The sequence below is a fragment of the Cryptomeria japonica genome, chromosome 3, assembly GCF_030272615.1.
Source record: "Cryptomeria japonica chromosome 3, Sugi_1.0, whole genome shotgun sequence".
NCBI classification, from domain to species: Eukaryota; Viridiplantae; Streptophyta; class Pinopsida; order Cupressales; family Cupressaceae; genus Cryptomeria; species Cryptomeria japonica.
Window position 1 is genome coordinate 514789028 of NC_081407.1, and position 18850 is coordinate 514807877.

General features: G+C 34.9%; 1 protein-coding gene across 2 annotated transcripts in view; it reads right to left on the bottom strand.

The window, feature by feature from the left end:
* Positions 1-18491, bottom strand: part of LOC131060200 (methionine S-methyltransferase) — a 44299-nt gene extending 25808 nt beyond the window's left edge. The window contains exons 1-7 of one of the 2 annotated variants that reach the window (XM_057993351.2): positions 18001-18491; positions 11807-12003; positions 11284-11490; positions 10988-11083; positions 1773-1961; positions 851-1039; positions 516-752 (exon numbers count right to left, since the gene is read on the bottom strand). In XM_057993351.2, coding sequence (XP_057849334.2) covers positions 516-752; positions 851-1039; positions 1773-1961; positions 10988-11083; positions 11284-11490; positions 11807-12003; positions 18001-18235 — 1350 coding nt within the window. In that variant the 5' untranslated portion in view covers positions 18236-18491. Of the gene's footprint in view, positions 1-515; positions 753-850; positions 1040-1772; positions 1962-10987; positions 11084-11283; positions 11491-11806; positions 12004-17991 lie in introns of both variants that reach the window. The other variant, XM_057993349.2, reaches the window with a different exon arrangement.
* Positions 18492-18850: the final 359 nt, after the last annotated feature.

Below are 18850 nucleotides of genomic sequence, written 5' to 3' on the forward strand. Positions count from 1 at the left end.
AACTTTTTTATATCCTGAGTTGAAGATTGGTATTAGTTTTTGAATGTGCGTAATGAGGGCTGTCAATAAGAACTATTTTTCATTCTTTTAGTGACTCCTCCCACAAGAATTAACTTAATTTTGTATTATTTTCTTCTCTTTTTAACAACTAGCTTGTAAGGGGATATTCCATGACATATATTCTCCTCACATATTCAGGCAGATAGGTATTTGGATTCTTTTATTTTTAAATATTTTTCATTCTCATTTTGGTAAAACAGTAAATGATACCTATATTCACATTCATGCAAAAAAGACTTTTGGTGTGGTAAATTTTCTTTAGTGAAATAAATCCTCTTTGTTTGCATGTATTGAAAACTTAAAACAATGAAGACTCCAATGCATACTACAATCATAATAGAACAGTCACGAATTCCATATTTTCTACAAGCCTAACAATAAAACATATAACTTAATAGGTTAACTGGAAATATAAAACAAAAAATATGTACAAAGGGAGAGAAGAAATAACTCACATCAGGAGTTAAAGGAATATGATGATAGATACGCATGAAATGCACAATTAGATTACGAAATCTCGTACTGCCTGCTGGTGGTTCATAAGGAAAGAATGAATGCTCTTCCAAGACTTTTGCAAGATAACCTAAAAATGGAATCTTCTCATCTGCTACCAAATCATCTTTGAATGATAAATCCAAAGCACTGCTAGCTTCATGGAAACCTTTTTTTAAAAAGTTGAAAATCGTTTTGACCTATCATTTGCAATTATAGACAGTCAAAATCGGGAGAAAAATCACCATACAAAACAACTCCTTTTTTCACAGGATATTAAATAATAACTTTGGCATACATGATTTGGCTGGCGTAGCTCACAACTGTAGACTGATAAAGCATGTGAAATTGGCCCTCCAGATTTTGCATAAGCCCAAGCTGTCCGAGCACAGATAGGCTCATCACTTACAAGGCCCATGAAGAACTCAAATCGATGACGACTACCTTTTTCAATTTCAACAAGAGCAGAAATGTCTGTATCAGCAGCCTGACAAAAACACAAATTGCAGCTAATTAGCTCAAAAATGACAATGAAGATATACTCAGTTTCCAATTGAACAGCAATTTTAAGAAAATTTCAGTTCATAAGATTCAACAAGAGAAAAGCACATCACAGCAAAGAATCTTTACAAGAAACTACTAATAGAAAATATTTTTACAGATCATCCATGCCAGACAATTTTTTTGCTTGTGGAGATTCTTTACCCTTAATATATAGGCACTTAATAATTGATTTCCTATTAATATTGTGCCGTTTCCAGAGGATTCTCAATATGATTTTCACCCCTATCTCCGTCTTCCAAGTCATGAACCCATTAGACAAATTCCTTGTACCATGCATAGATTGTTCCACCTTGTACATTTTTTAGTTAACTTGTATATGTTCATTAATCTTTTTTTAATCCTTTATTACAAAGACTTGCATTCTATATGGAATAGCCTGAACTAATTGGTAAAACTTCTAATCGTTTCTTGTTCCTTAAGACTGGTAAATAACTTTATAAGCAATTAACCATGTGTTTCTTTGTTATGATTAAAATTTTAAAATATATAAATGAATAATCCAAATATAACTACAATCTACTAAACATGGTATTGACTACATATAAATTTATGAGAAAAAAGGACAAAAAAAAGTAAATCAGTAACAAAGACATAAAAGAATTTCAAGATGCATAATGCATTATGCTTAAAGGCAACAAGATTGTCATGTACTCAACCTGAGTAACTTTGGTTTGCCAGAGCTTTGAAATACGAAACCCCCTTCTTTCAAACAAACGTTCACAAACAGCTTGCCCTGGACGACCTCCAATGTTAAATATCATTCTACCCATTGGCCTTATAGATGTTATTCCTTCCTCAGCAGCCCTCGCAATGAGACCAAGGCCAAATTGATCTTCAACAAAACCCTGAAAGACATAGTAAAAAATTATTCTTAGTCGAGCATAGAAGCCAAAATGATTTCTATCATCAAGAGAATTGCACAGCCACAAAAACAAAAGTGCAGCTTCAGTGTAGACAAATAATTATTTACAATCAGAAAAAATGCATAAAATATGCCAATAACCACATCACCAATTCTTGAAACAAGTGCATTGTATATTACAAAATGAGTTTATAAATTTTTTGCTAAATAGTCAAGATCTTTGACCCTTCAAATAGAAAATGAGCATTTGTAAAGTCTATTCATGGATAACCATGCTTCAAATATGATAACATAGTTTTATCACAAAAAAAGGAAGCTAATAAAGAAAGGATCAATAACTAATCTAAAAGTTGTTAGACTAGGTTCATGCAAAAAATTGGTTTGATATTGATGATCGTTGAAATGAACTCTAGATTACAGGGAATATAGTTTCCTGGGCAACCTTGATTGATTGCATCATGTATATCATCTAGGTGGTTGTGGTGGATTAATTGGTGGGTGAGTGTTTGAGCTCCATGCATGTCTTTCTTTTTTGCAGATAAAAAATTACACTAGTCAATAACCAAAAAACTGTTAGGGTTGACTTCATGTTTTTTCAGATATACACAAAATTCACATGCAAGTTATTGTATCAGCCACCTGATATAAGTATTGTATTCACTGGAGAAGCACAAACATCCTGCGTAGTTGTTAGAAAATAATCAGACATCATTAGATATATCAGTCTCCAATCACTTTTCCAGATCATTCCCATACTCATTTTGCTAAGGAGTACTTGCTGAGTTTGGATTTCAGCTTTCTGCCTATTAAAGCAATCACAAAATTGGTGGTGGGATAATAGAATGGTGACCTCTTAAAGCATTGTGGAGGAGAGTTTACAATACTTTCCCAAAGCCATGTGTGGTTAGAGTGAATTCATCTTCTAGGCACCCTGCTGGAACTAGTTACATGACTTGGTTATGTTGATGACCTTAGTTCTACTATGCATTGATAGGGCCATACATAGTGATTCTGGGTAACGTGTGGCTAGTACTTTCATGTTTATGTTCCTTCTGGGTACCACTGCCTTCATTGTTATATGATGTGTGGAAGCTAGTGGAAGCAAGTGCTTTCATTGTCATGTGACTTGTGGTATGCGAGTTGCTTCTGTTGCCACATGCCTTGGTGGGTCAAGGCTACTACCATGCAAGTTGTCATGCCCCCTCAGGATTACACTCTTCACTGACATGACCCCGGCCATCACATAGTGATTCTAGGTAACGTGTGGCTAGTACTTTCATGTTTATGTTCCTTCTGGGTACCACTGCCTTCATTGTTATATGATGTGTGGAAGCTAGTGGAAGCAAGTGCTTTCATTGTCATGTGACTTGTGGTATGCAAGTTGCTTCTGTTGCCACATGCCTTGGTGGGTCAAGGCTACTACCATGCAAGTTGTCATGCCCCCTTTAATGTACCTATTTTCTTTTATATGTTTTCCATTTTTTATTTTGTTCTATAACAAAAGATTTATATGCTAAGAAACAATTATGTTCGGAATGTTACTAAAGCACATTAATCTCATCCATCTTTTCATGGCTGCAGTGGATCCCATCTGTCACAAAAATCCCTTAAGAATTTCAGTGAGTAATAGCTCAAGTTTTAGTGATGAAGAAAACCTCATTAGTTAATAAAGCTCAGATGACTCAAAAATACATGGAAGAAACAAACACAAAACCACAAAGAAACAAAAACATTGTAATCTATGATTGCACCCACTATTACACGGGCAGCACAATCAACCATTGATATTTAACTTGTTAAAACACACAAGAACAGATAATCATTACACTTCTTCAAACCACGTGCCTAACTAAGCCACAATCAATAAGCAGGTTTAAGATTAAGAGACAGACCTATAAAACAAGCTTCCAAGCATGTATAGAATGTTGAAACTTTTGTAGACTCATCTTTGTAGGGAAAAGGGTACTTTAAAAGAAAGTTATTGAAGGTTAAGATCATTAATTTAGTTTATGATTAGCAACTAGCTTTCAAAGCTCACAGAATCAAGCTAGAGTATCCAATTACCTCTATAAACCCTCAAAACAAATTATCAACAAAAACAAGGTACCAACAGAGACAAGATGCAAGATACACCCATCCTTGCCTAAGTGTGTTATCGAATTAAATTTTCAAGAACATATATGTAGATTCCAAATGGAGTCTACAAGAAAAGGTGCCCTTGTTTGGCACCAATGGTACTCCTGAACCACTCAAAAACTCAATCGGTGCTAGGAAATCAGCTAACCACTACCTCATAGTAACTAGTAATTAGCAATCAGGATTATGGGATACAAATATAAAATAATCTCAGGAATAAGAATCATGTTAAAGACCCTTAAAAATTCTACAATGCAAGAAAGGACTTTAGAAGACTATTTTCCAGGCCCCCTCAATAATAACTCAAAGAGATCAAAAGTCTAAAAGTCTCCCCCAAACAGATACTACCTGATCGCCCTAAAATAAACCTTCTCTAACCGCACTAAGTCCAAAAGAAAGGAAAATATATAGGCAACTTTGTGATCAATAATGATTGTCCCATAATTATTTGGATGAAATACTATCTAATTTGTAGATGGGTTAAATCATATATTGACACCAAGAGGAAGAGAAACTTGGCAAAGAGCATTATTTAACATATATGAGAGGGAAAAGACTAATTATCGCATGCCATATTTGCAAAATCTTCCTTGAAGTATTTCATAGTCAATTGCTTTGCTGGTGCCTTGTTTCCAAATAACTCTCATGATGTCTCCTATCTAAAATGAATAACAAGATAATAAGGAAAGGAGAAATGTGTAGCAAGCTATCCTAGATGACTGGAAGATGACAAAGGGTATTGGCATACGAGACCTGTCTATGGAGGTTGATGTCTAAAGAGTAGTTTTTTGGAAGAAGGGTATGCCAAAAGACCATGAGATGCATGTCAACCTTTTGCACTTAATATGGAGAGTGATTGGATGTACTTCTTCCCTCTCTTCCCTTTGATGATGATTTAAAGCTATTACATATTCTAGCTATATGACTCTTTCATGCCATGAATATAGTAGAATGAATAGATTTTAGGTTTCAATTTATCATCCATATAATATTATGTCTTGTTGGAGGCAATACCCTAAATGATGGTAGTATCGAATATTTCACAACACTTGGATTTTGATAAAAATCTCTATTTTATTCACGCTGAGAGTGAATAATTTTTAATTTGTAGTAACCTTTAAAATAAATGTAATAATTTTCCTCTCCTACAAATGAGGAGTAAGGCAAGTAAATTAAAATGAGGCCTGCAAATTCAATCAAGAGTCTCATGCAATTCCCCGAGTCGAGGTAGATCATAAAAGCGATGATAAGTACCACCCTTAATATATGAAACAATGAGCAAGTGCAGTAATGGTAGATAGCACACTCTTAAAATCTCATCCATTGCATCTCTTGTAAATTAAATGGCTTTGCCTTGACCTTCCTTTAGGGTGAACTAAAAATATGAGGATCCTACTCATTTTGAGGGGGAAATCTATGAAGAAGACTAGCCACATTCTTGGTATTTCTTTGCAAATTTTGGTCCTAGTTCTCTTCTTGTTTCTCAATGAATCTTGCAAGCATCTAATGTAGGTGTTGGAATCCCCACACTGCCTTCTCATTCCTAGTTGCAAGAGGCTCCTTACCTATGGGTTGCATGTTTTGATATTCTTTTCAAAGAAACTTGATCTCTATTCTAGCATGCTGCCTCCTTTACTTTTTATGCATCTCTCTAAATCTTTACCTCCTAATGCCTTTTCACTATGAATGTTAGTGTAGGCTAGCATTAGAATAGATTGCAAACGAGCCAACCTTCTCTAGAAGTCACTTGAGTGGTTTAGTTGGCCTAAGCTTCCCATTTTTGTAGCCCATATTATTTTTGGACCTCAGCAATTTCAAGCACACTTGGTTGGATTTCAATCTTGAAGCTCTCATAAATTCATTTGTAGAAATTTGTTTTTTAATGGAACCCTTGAAAACAATTCTTCATTTTTAGGATATTGGGTGGAAATCTTGAAAAATGCTTTCTAAAGCAAAGGATTCCTGTGTTTTGCTTTGTGGTTCTTAGTGAAGAAATCACAACTATCTGCTCTTTGGAGCACCCTTATTCACCTAGTGACTCCATGCTACTAAAAAAGGAAAATTGAAGGAAAGGACCTTGCCTTTACTTTCAAAGTTTTATGCAAGTCTACATACTATAGCAATGATTAGTTTTCATCTGGATGTCCCTTTTTGTTGTATCCACATATAATAGCCTCATACACAATATCAATGCCCTCATGTTTGACAAATGGAGCATTAGGTTGTATCTTGTCCTCAAGCATTTTGTTGGTTGTGTTACAAATGATGCTCTAAGATAGAATGCACTTAAAAAAATGAAGGGGCTATGACTGCAAAAAAGTAATGAACGAGCAATGCCTTGGATGAGATGACAAGACAAGAAGCATACTTGATGCTAGCAACAATAACAATACAAAGAGGAAATGGAGCAATGGTGACCATCTGCCCTAAATTTAAAGCAAGTAAACCAGTTTGTGTCTGGTGCTTACTTATACAGCGAATTTCCCTAGAGTGTGTCCATCTACTTCTAATCTTGGATCACTCTAAGATACCGATGGAGTGTACATGTTTCCAACACCATGGGATTTCATGGCTTGCAATGTAGTCTCTATTGTTCTATAGTTAAGAAATATAGCTATAGATATTGCTTGACCTCTACTAGAGGACAAAATATAAGACCCCTTAGTTTGAACTCTTTTCATGCTTTTGCAAAAGCCTTTTATGAAGGATTAACAAAAGTGGATAAAATCTTTAGAGTGGATCCCCATTGCAAGAGGTAAATGAAAAGGAAGAAACACACCCTTAGTCATATGAGAGAAAATCTACAATTCTTGTACAAAAACATGTATTGAAATTTATGAAATACTTGTTGGACACTCTCAACCTTGGTATGTCAACACTTTTTGAAGAGCCTATTGTTGAGGTGGATGCAAAGGAATTATGCTCTATTGTAGAAGAGGAAGTTGCAACTTCTTATAGATAAGCAAGATATTTTTGTTGTTAATTGTATGCCTCCTCTTGAGTAGTTCTTTGTAATGTCCCCTTCTCAATGATGAGAAGTTCAGTTGGCCATTAGCCTATTATGAAGACCCGTAGGCTAACTGGAAGCAGAAATTAGGGTTTCCAACTTTGGTGGAGGTTTGCAGGAGTTGTTTTGATGATTGACGAGTTGGAATTCTATAGTTTAGATTGTGGATTCCTTCTGGGTTCTCCAAGAGCTTCGTAGGGTGTGATATGCATTCAGTTCACAGAAGTTTCATGAACTTATTACTTTTAGTAAGTTGGAGGCAGCTGTCAAGATTTCAAGGTTTTTTGGGTTTTCCAGAGTTCACTCACGGGGTTCGAAGAGCAATCTTTTTGGTGATGTTTTCAGGACTTACTATTTTTAGTAAGTACTATATTTGGCAGTACCATTTTTAGCAGTTTAGTGCAGAGCCCCAGTTCAGTTTAGTTTTAGTGATTTCTAGCACTTCACTCTCTGACTCAATTTGGCAATAATCAGTATTTGAGGAGAAGGTATTTTTAATGTATTAATACCTTAGGCATAAGATTTTAATATTTGATTATTTTTGGACAACTTAGGAAAGGAGAAAATAATAATTTTATCCTAAGTCTACTTGGGCGAATTATTTCACCCTCTTGTTGGACACCAAAGTACAAATGCATTATTATTATACACCTTAAGTTATCTCCAAAAGTTCGACTTAAGGAGGGGGTCATGTTTGGACGCCATAAGCGAAGGGAAAAATATGAAATGCAACGCCAAGTCTAGAAGGAATGAAATGAAAGTGAAATGAGGGGAATTTGGACGCCATTTGGATTTGAATTTGAGCCTTCAAAATCTATAAATAAGAGTGTTGGGCTTCTCAATAGACACCTATGCAAAAATATAATGAAGTGCTGCCAAAATTTCGAATGAAGCTTCGGGGAATGCTTACCTCCTAGCCATAGATTGATTTCTTGCTTGCGACAAAACAACTAGTCGAGCCAACGTCTTCTCTTCATTCAGAGGAGAGGATTGAAGATAATGTCGCAGATTTATGTATTGTTTTCTGATCTTTGGAAGTCTTTTAGAGTGTCCAGGTTGCTGTTCATGTGGTGTGCTGAAGAAGGATTATGTTCGTAAGTCTCAATGTGTTATTCTTCTCATTCTGGGTAATTCCTCTATCTCTCTATTTGGTTTAGGCGAAACATTTTGTGAGTTTATAGAGCTTAATTTGGTGTCTTGGATTTTATTTTTGCAAATCACCCCCTTAGCTGACCGTACCATGTGGCTGAGTGCTTTGGGATGTGTGCTTTATGTATTTGGGTCGATTTGCAGTGATTTGTTGTTCTAGGCTTGATCGCCTACCTCCTAGGAGTCGTATGCTTTCAGTCTCATGTCATTTGGTTAAGATTTGAGGGAGTTGTGAGTGTTTTAGTGGGATTTGGTGTTGCTGGTCTGTATGTTTTCAGCATGCTGGAAGTTTATCAGATTTCAAGTTTTCTAAGTTTGGAGTGATTTTCTTGTGTGGAGAATCCCTTTTACCATGTGGAGCAGATTGAGTAATATGTGCAATTGTGTTCAATGATTTACCTTTGTTGCAGACATGATAGTATTGTAATGCTGAATAGTAGTACTATCAGCAAGTTATATTTGGAATTGCTCTTCATTTCCCACTGAACAAGTGGAAGAGACTGGCTTGCCGCCTATATCTTATTTTGTATTACTGTCCTCTCGCTGCTTAAGTGGTAGAGTTGATTGTTAATTTCATTCCCAATCCTCCCGCTGGATAAGCAGTTGAGTGATTGTTATTTCAGTTTCTTGGCTTGTCCTTGGCTGGTTTACCAGGTGATTTCTTCAGTATCTCTGTCACCCGCTGTATAAGCGGAAGGGGTTGACTTGCCACCCAAGCATTGTAATATTTCCAGTTATTTGAAGCTAATGATCCCCTCAACACCGTATGCTCTCACCTTCCCATATTGGGCACTTGGTGATCAGAAAGTGGAAAGGTTACAAGTTCAGCATTATTGTATTTTCGATTTCCTAACCTTAACGGGTTCTTGTTGTGTTGTAATGGAAATTATTCAAAAAAAATTGTGGGGAGATCACATTCTTGCAGCCTAAAATTTTGAGGATGTATCCAAGGACGTTATTGCTAAAGCAAGAAAGAGTGCATAACCCCTATAGAATCATGTTTAAAGCAAAAGGTATCCGCCTTGCCTTCTAGTGATAATGGACCAAGTCTCATTTGCAATTCTCACTTGGGAGATTTCCGATAGTTTTGGGGGCCTATGTTAACTTCAAGGCAAATCTAGATGGTTCCTTGTTATTTTTATGTGAATTAAAACTAATGGAAGGCACAATTCAAGATCCACTACAATTTGTTGATCTTGTGGATGTTGAACCACTCATGGTTGGCAATGCTCAATGCACAAGATTTCATTTGTTTATGCAATAGCTTAAATTTGAGCACTTTAAATAGGCAAAAGCATGGAACAACAAAAAGAGTTGAGTTAAATTCTAGGGGGATGCATTCCCCCAAAAAAATATGATTCTAGAAATGTAGATGTTACTATGATGGCAAGATGCCAAGGAACAACCCGTCTCCCTTATATAGGGGGCATTTCAAGGGCATCCTTCTCATCTAGCAACATACTATTAAATGTATTTAGTTTTATAAATTTTGTCAATTTCTTTAAATTTTTGCATATAATATGTGTATATGTATAGATAATTATATTTTTATAAATGTGTGTATGGACAAACCATGAACCCAAAGGACAAAAAAAAAATTGCCTGAACCCACGAACCGGGTTCGTGTCCCCAAACCCGAACCAATAACTTAGGTTTTTTGTAATGTCCCCACTTTGAAATAGGATTTAATAATATAAAATAAACATAAAATTAAAATACAAAAAAAAAACCAACATTTAAATAAAAAAATAAAATATAACTAAATTTTAATTAAGTTAATGAATGGTCAAAAGACATGTAATGAAAAGTTGTGACTCCCTCAATCAACAGATATAAAAGGGAGAAGAGAACCCCATTTGAGAGGGGGGAATAATTGGGAATCAGAGGTGCAGACCTAATTTAAATAAAAGTACAGATCTGATTGTGAAAGGTGAGATTGTTATTATTATTTTTCCGAAAAGTCATTGATGCAGATTAAGGGAGGGCAGCGACCCACCAATAGACGTGGCTGGAAGGGCACAACTCTCCATCCACGATGGATGGGATAAATACCCAGCAATCATGGGAAAAAGGGGGGGTAAGAAAGTAACACGGGAAGCCTACATTCTGTCACCAATACGATCAGCCAGAGATTCAAACTGTAAGAACTCTGTAAGTTATATATGTCAGTATATTATAGATGCATTAAGGTATTATAAGAGCCATTTAGGAAGAGGGACATTACATTTTTTCATAAAGTGATGAGATGACGTTGGTGGGCTATTTCACTGCAAACTTTGTGTTGGTGGAAAAATGAACAAGATTTTAAGTAGAGTAGCACAAAAGTGCTGAGCTGGTTAAGCTGAAAAAACAGGTGGCTTCCTCCAGGCTATTATTGCTGATCAGGATTAAAAGATTGAAGTGTTGGAAAGAAGAAAAAAATATTACAAGTGATTGTACTCAGATGATACTATTGGGATGTCAGACAGCAAGAATGATTAGCAAATAACTACACAAATTAGAAAAATTTATCGTAAAAGCTAAGTCCAGCATTTTAATTTCTTTTTATGAAAGAATTACATCCAATTAAAATGTGATAAGAACAAAGTTTATCTACAGTCCATCGTTCCTCCAAATTTTATATTCCTCACGTCACCAAAACAAGAGACGTCACTAAGAAACTCAATCCCATGAACCACGAAGAGAAAACATGAAATAATAAAGTCATCTATCTTTACCTGGAGTGCACAGTAATTGCTAAGTGAATACAAAAACTCCTCACTAGCATTTTCTGTGATTAGCTTTGACATGGCTTCAGGATTCGGATTGAGTATCTGCATGACATTGAATTGAATCAAAATATTAAAATCAAGTGGAGCTGTAGAACCATCACGAAATACTATTTTAATCATTTCAACAGCTCTAGAAACTACGATGATCCAAACTCTAGTAAAAATAGAAACTCAAGGTTGCACCTTTAAAATTAGCTAAAACATTCAAAGACAAAAAATATTGTAGAACTTTAACCGGATACCTGTGGAATGCAAGCCACAATACGATCCACCATGATATTGTGTTCTCTACAGTAAGATAGGAGATCTGACTCATGGAATTCTACTCTTTCAAGCAGAGTCTTCCCCTCATCATCATAAATTGGGAATCCATTCTCATCTAAGGAATTCAGATACAAGTTTATCCGGGCAACTTTGACAGCTCTGGGATTTATATCAAGACCATAAACCTGTAAAAGGATCAAATGAATCACTCATACATTTTTTAGGCATGAAAAAAATGTGCGTTTGTCTGTGTGTACATTATAATACACACAATGTGCATACATCTACTATTTTTTTGTAACACAATCATCTGCAATTTGGGAAAAACCCTGATGTTAGAGTTTAGTTGCAGCCTAAGTAATAAGACATGAGAAACATTTAACATAGAATCCTTGGGAAAGCTTGGCAATTAACATTAGGTTTGTACAATTTTAGTAAAGGTAAATCTCCAATGCTGTAACAATCAAATTGGCAGAAAATGAGTACTTAATAGAAGCTTGCCTTCTGAGGAGACCACTTTTCAGCTAATGCAATGGATATCCATCCATTCCCACACCCAAGCTCAGTTACTGTTCTGTCCTTAAACATAGAATCAGGGTACCTGTTGATTCCTTCAAAAAATGTAAAGGACCAATCCTCTGGAATAAAAATACTTGGAAGTTCCATCATTGTCAACTTCTTCCTATTTTGCTGAAAACCTGAATAACAAACAAATTCATGTCAATAAAGAAAAGTAAAAGATTTGATATTTTTTAAAAAGCAGCCAGATGCCCACAACAGAGAATAAATGAGCGAACTGGACTAGATGGTTCTTGTTGATGAATAGTGGCCTAAGGCAAAGCTATGATCAATTAACTTAAAATGATTTGAACTAGGAAAAAGCAAGCTAGTTTGAAACTACATATTTGATTAAGTTTATTAAAATAATTTAACTCCAACATTAGGGGTCAAGATTATCAGAAATTGCAATTAAGGTCATAGTAATGTCAAGTGACCAGCATTTGACTAATTAGGGCCACCATTAGAGTTGAAGTAAAGAAGAGCTATGTCTAGCTTATAAGAATTCACAAGATCAACTGCCAAACATAATGAATGTCTTAATGTATGAGGACTCCTAAGCAATAAAAATTGTCTTATAATTTCTTTTTATCCATGTGTATTTTCTCACATTTTCCAATGATGATATCCAGGCACCGCATGATCTTAAAGTACCCAAACTCCACTAGAGTTTGAGTAAATAAGGCAAAGACAAGGGCAAGCAAGTCATGCTAAAAAAATTAGGGTAAAATTAGGACCAAATATTGCAAAGCCAAAAAATTAGGGTAAAATATTGTATACAAGAAGTCATGCTAAAAATGGCACACAAAAGGAGAGTGAAATTGGCAAGCATATTAATCAAAAGCCCCTATGAAGGATTAAAACTGGTGATCATAAACTTTATTATCAAAGGAAAGTGCTCATAAAACAGAAATACCAATAATCAACAGCAATTCTGGAGAATAAAAGTAATTTGGAGAAATGTATTATATTGATCCTCACACCACATTTTGTGTAACTTTTATTTATAGTTACAGGCAAAGCTAGGGAAGGTCAATTCTGACAGACGTACAACTTCAATGGATCCTAATATGTTGTAAATCAATCCACACTCCTTTAGTAACTTAATGTGTGATGACAAACCTTACAAAACTGAGACCAGCATTTTCAAAGCCCTTAAATGCACATTGAAATACTAGAACTGTTTATAGATTCCTCACAGATTATAGATAGAATTCTTCAAAACACCATACAACAGAGAAACGGGACAGACCCCCGTCAAACTAGGAGATATATAATGTAAATATGAAGATGTTTCCTGTCTGTTCTGTAACATTGTGACCTCCAGAGAATTGTAGAAGTTTGAGTACTATTGGACAGTCAGACAAAACATATAGTAGGAATGAGCCTTTGAGGTATTTACCTTCTAAAATTTGTTTTATTCTGTAGATAAAAAAATCAAAATAACACAAAAAAAATTGATGGACAATTTCCGTATCTAGAAACAATAACATCAATTATGTTTAATGTAGAGAAAATTTTAGGAGGACATTAGTAAAAGTGACCAATATGTCCATGGGATTGAGATAAAGCAGATAAAGCACTGAGTTCTCATTGTGGAGACCCAAGTTCAAATCCCTGAAGTGACATCTAAGGTGGAATTCTAAGTGATGACTCTGGGTCTTCCAATGATTAGCCTCTAGGCGATTTCTAAGTTATTGCTCTTAAAAAGCTAAGTATTGTATTGCTAATAAGGGGCTGAGTATTAGTATCAGATGGCTCAGACACTTGTTTGAGCTATATTTTGGATTATCAGAACATGTTATAGCAAAAAAAATGACAAACAGAATGACAAATCAGCTGAGCAAAAAACTAAAGATGATAGAGCTTTATCCTTATTGAATTTGGACGGTCAGATACCAAAATCCACCATCCAAATCTGACAGTCTAGTAAAAAAATGATAGGTATAATTAAAATTTTTGGGTGGCAAAGCCCAAAATTCAAATACTTTGATGAAATAACAGTGGTCTATTATTGTTAATGAATGATCAATGAAATAAAGCATGAAAGATCATGTAAACGATTTGAGATCATTATCGCGGAAGTATTCATAAATTGGGACTGACACAAAAGGTTAAGCTAAAATTATGTAGAAAATAAATAATGTATAATTCACATCAAGTCAGATATCCTCAAATACTTAAGATACTCATTGCAATGTTTGTAGCAGAAGAAAGAAGGTTGAGTAACAATAAAGACAAAACAGAAGAACATAGCTTTTTCTCAGTAAGAATAGACATGAAATATAAACAATAAAGGAAAGCCTTGCATGATTAACAAAAAAAAGTGGATCACTATAGTCGGATTGCCTAGAATCACAGGGTTTGTAACTATAATTTTCATTAAGAAAAATAGAGGAGATGGTCAATGAGAAAATATTGCCACTCATGATGTTCCTGAAGATAAAGAAGATCTATCAATGTCTCCCTATCCTGGTTAGCTGTTCAAAAGGTATTCACTTGGACAATTGCCTCCACATGATAGGAACTTCAGATGCGGCTACTCACAATGGGCAGCTGTCTATCAACCTGAAGAACCAATGTTTGGCTTGAAATCTATTGGGAGAGATGATATATAGTTGATTACTGATGCATTAAAAATTTGAAATTGAATAAACGAGAGGTACGTGATGGATTTCCTAGAGAACTGGTGAGAATTACAACAGATTCCCTATATGTTTCAGTGGGCAAAGGCCTACTAGTAAGCAGTCTTTATTAACATTGAAATATGTTTCTTCTTTGCAAATTGTCACAGTATTTGAATTTCACATTAAGAGTGGGGATGAATCTGAAAATTGATGTCTTCAATTTTAAAGCAAGTGTTGAATTATTAAAAACTCCAATATCAGGAGTCATGCTCATTAGAAATTATTATGTAAATGGTCAGACCCATGTTGACTGGCCATCATTACAGTAATCTGCTCACCATGCAAAATTCTTTAGACCAACTACAGGACATATTTTTCTAAATGTTTCACCTCAATGCATCACTGACACTTTGTTTAATAAAAAGCTGTCTTTTTGTTTGAACTTTCTTTTATACCTGTGAGCATTCTTTTGAGCTTTAAACAATCCCCACATGAATAACAGAAAATCAACAGTCTAAATATCCGCAGAAAAGATTTCAAGGACTTTATATAAGCCTAAATCTTGTGAACGATGATCAAGAAACTAATTACAACAACCATATGAAGCCTGCCAAAATAGTAGCTGGAATCCATCACAAACATCTAGGCTTAAAAGTGGATCCATCACAAGATCCAATAACCAAAATGTATTTGGGCGATAGATCACAGCACAAAAGAACTACTCTAGCATCATTGAGACAAATCATGTTGAGAAAAATAAATAAAAAATCACAAACTATCCAATTCAATTTATTTCTTAAATTCATGAAGTCATGATTTCTAGTTGTTAGGGAAGCTAAAGGAGGCCTTGAAATTCATGTCCCAATAATGCAATAACAGAATATTACAATATAGAAATGTGCATTGTAACATTTTATACTATTGTATTCAATCACAACTAAAAGAAAGACATGATTCTAGAGATACTTTCACATGCATATCTCCATATAAAATAGCTATAAAGTTATAAACAGTTGAAAGCGTATCATATAATCAACCAACTATAAACAAACCCTGACTTGACTCTAGTTGATTAAGTATCATTTAGCCAACATCACTACAATGTAACAAAGATGAAACAAATTTTTGAGCCAATTTCCTTAGAGAAAACACAAATTGTTCCCATAATGTAATGTAAAACAAGCTTTTATTTCAAACCAAAAACAAAAACCATACAAAGAATCGTCATGCACCAAAAAATGTCGAGTTGACAAAGCCTTCTAAATGATTACATTCTCAGGTTAATCTTGTTTAAGAATAAATATTTCCCTTAGTGAACATGGAAAAGACCCTTTAAATGATTATGTCATCCAGGTAACCTCGTTCAAGCATAAAGGTATCCCTTCATGGACACTATAGGATCACAGAATCCTAGAAGGAAAAGAATTTGATTTCAGAATAAACAGTGGGACTCAAAAGTACATCTATTTCCAATAGAACAGTCTTTAGTAAGAATACAATCATAGAAGCTTTAAAAGACTAAAGCTAAAACACCAAACAAGGAAACCACAACAAGAGGAAAAGATCCCAAGGACTATCAAGTTCATGAATGGAATCGTATAATGTAATTTTATGTACCAAAACAATGAAGCTGAGTTAATTCTTCTTTAATTACACATCTTGAGATGTCTTACCCTAAAGGGAATGTTGGAGTTCATACTATCAAATTCTCAATGAGAAAAACGAATCGCAATGTGTTAATAAATATAAATTATTAAAAAGGACAAAATTGAATAATATTAAAGAACCTGAAGCCAATGTGTGACAAGAACCAGAACCAAGATCCTATAATCATGGTGCAGCCAATAATTCTAAGGTCTACGATGGCCACAGCTAGGAAAAAAAAATCATCAATTTGTAAAGGGTGTGAATGTACACTCGGGCATATGTTGACATATTGGAAAGGTAACTATGGTGCTAAAAAAGAGAACTTGAAAAAGTCATAAAGTAAATATCCTTAATTGCAGATACTTTTGTGTAATACCCATTATAAAGGAATATGATAAAGTGGCAAAGGTAGTGATGTAAGCAAGTTACATGTGAACTGGTACTGAGATAATTTTGTCTAAATTTGGAGATCCACTTGTGTGCTCGTGTATTACATTAAAATGTTAGGAGTACTCTAAGCACTTTGCATGTCTTCCTCTTATAATTTAGTGGGTTTACTGTTTTTGATCTTGCGTTTGCTATTGTTGCTTTGTCATATGTGTTGATAATGGAGACAGATAGTCGTGGTGTGCTAAATGTTTAATTTCGCTCATCTTGTCTTTGATTTCTTCTTTTGGAAAGAATCATCCTCTTTTGAGGCAAACCCTCTCCTTAAACCTTGACTTTTTTATTCTCGTTATGCAAAACTTTGTAAAAAATTATAATGATAGTTCTGCAACTGCAAGGTCCTTTACTTCCAAGAAAACAACATAATAAGTTCAGTCTAATGGCTTAGACTGTGACATGACATGCCAACCCACTAGCATTAATTTATTACCACGAAAGTAGAAAGATAAACAATACAGAGATCGCAGTGTCACAGATGATGCTATCAGTTTCATAACTGGACTTTTCATAAACTTTATATTATTTTAACTATAGGAAATTGTGGCCCTTGGCATTGAGTGGCTGTCTGTACATGAAACAACTCAAAAAATAGTCCACTGAATAAAGAAACTAGAAATCAGAGTTTATATTCAATTTTTTATCTACTCGTTATTCCCTCCATTAAAGCATTGACATTTACTAAAGGATTTTCTACTCCTCCTTAGTGATCAACGTGAAACATGTATATCTAGGTTTATAATAATGAATGTTAACATGTATATCTAGATTTATAATAATGAATGTTAGATACGTAAAGTTGACATAATTGCACCGATCAAAACAAAAGTTGACATAATTGCAAGTTAAATCACGAATCTTGACAGTAGTGACAGTTGTCTCAAAGGATTAGGGCTTTTATTAATTTTATTATTACTTAAATGCGATACACAATAGAAGAACTGGAAATAGAAAACATGGAAAATGGCAAGCTGCAATCTAGGAGACGACGCCAAGAGCTACTATCGGAAGGCACAAAGTGATCCAAAAAAATCATATGTGATTCGTGTTGATTTCCCCGCATGATAGGGAAAATTTTGAATACTAATTTTTTCACGGCAAATTCCCGGATTTTCGTTTGTGCGGAAACAAATGTATCTTATTATTTTGTAACATAGACATTTGGGGATGTTTTGAGCAATGTTGAAATGAGAATTTATGTCAGGGGTCGTCCGCTTCATGTTTACAGATCAGATCAGATCGAATCAATAACTATTGAAAGACATGGGCAACACGCCCGTCATACAACAACATTAGACAGAGCAGAGGTCAAATCTAATCTAATCCATCCATGTTTGACTTTGCAAACTATGATTGAAAAGTATGGTTACGTAGAAGTGAATGGAAACGAAAAAGGAAGGGAGAAGTGACCTTCGTAACTGGAGAGGGACAAATCATGAATGTTGAAATGGAAAATGGAGAGGCGATTGTGGGAGTCGGTAGCAGCAATGTGCCTTTGAACCGAGGCGAGGAACACCCGCGCTTCTTTCCGACTTTCCACATTGTCGAGCCTCTCCAGAATGCCTTTTATGGCATTGTAAGCACCATCTCCAGAACGCCTGCACTCTGCCAAGAAGGCTTCCACTTCACTCTCCCCGGTTCCTTTCAATTCCATTCTTCCCTTCCCTTCGTTTCCTGCCCACTCCCCTCGCTTCTTAATTCAGTTACAGAGGCGGTTTCCTGTGCAATCTCATCAATCACAACGTGCATAAATTAGATGGTAAAGAACAAGGGAGCAGATCCAAATTATTGTAGATCGTCCTTTAAAGCTGCCATTCCCTAAAATATTGTGAGTGCGTCCCCATTCACAACTGCTTTGGGTGGTCCCGTCCACAACTGAACCGCCTCATCTGGCAGACGTGATCAAAAACTCGGCACATTGAGACCCTCCAATTTCATTCCCGCCACTCATTCCCAATGCCTTCTAACCACGTGTCTATCTCGGAACGAATAGAATAAAATATTTTTAATATTCACGAGGTCAAACATAATTATTTATAATTATAAGATAGAATGTTGGAAAATTTTATTATATTTTTAAATGAAAAATGGTTATATGGAAGAAGAAAATAATTTTATTTTTTTCTGAAGTATTAATTTAAACTTTCAAAGTGGTTTGTACAAATATTTTGATAATGTTATTAAAAATTTAAAAGGACAAATATTATGACTTATATAGTGGTGTAAGAATAATTGACTTTTTCTTTAAAGATTATGAGAGAGATTTGAC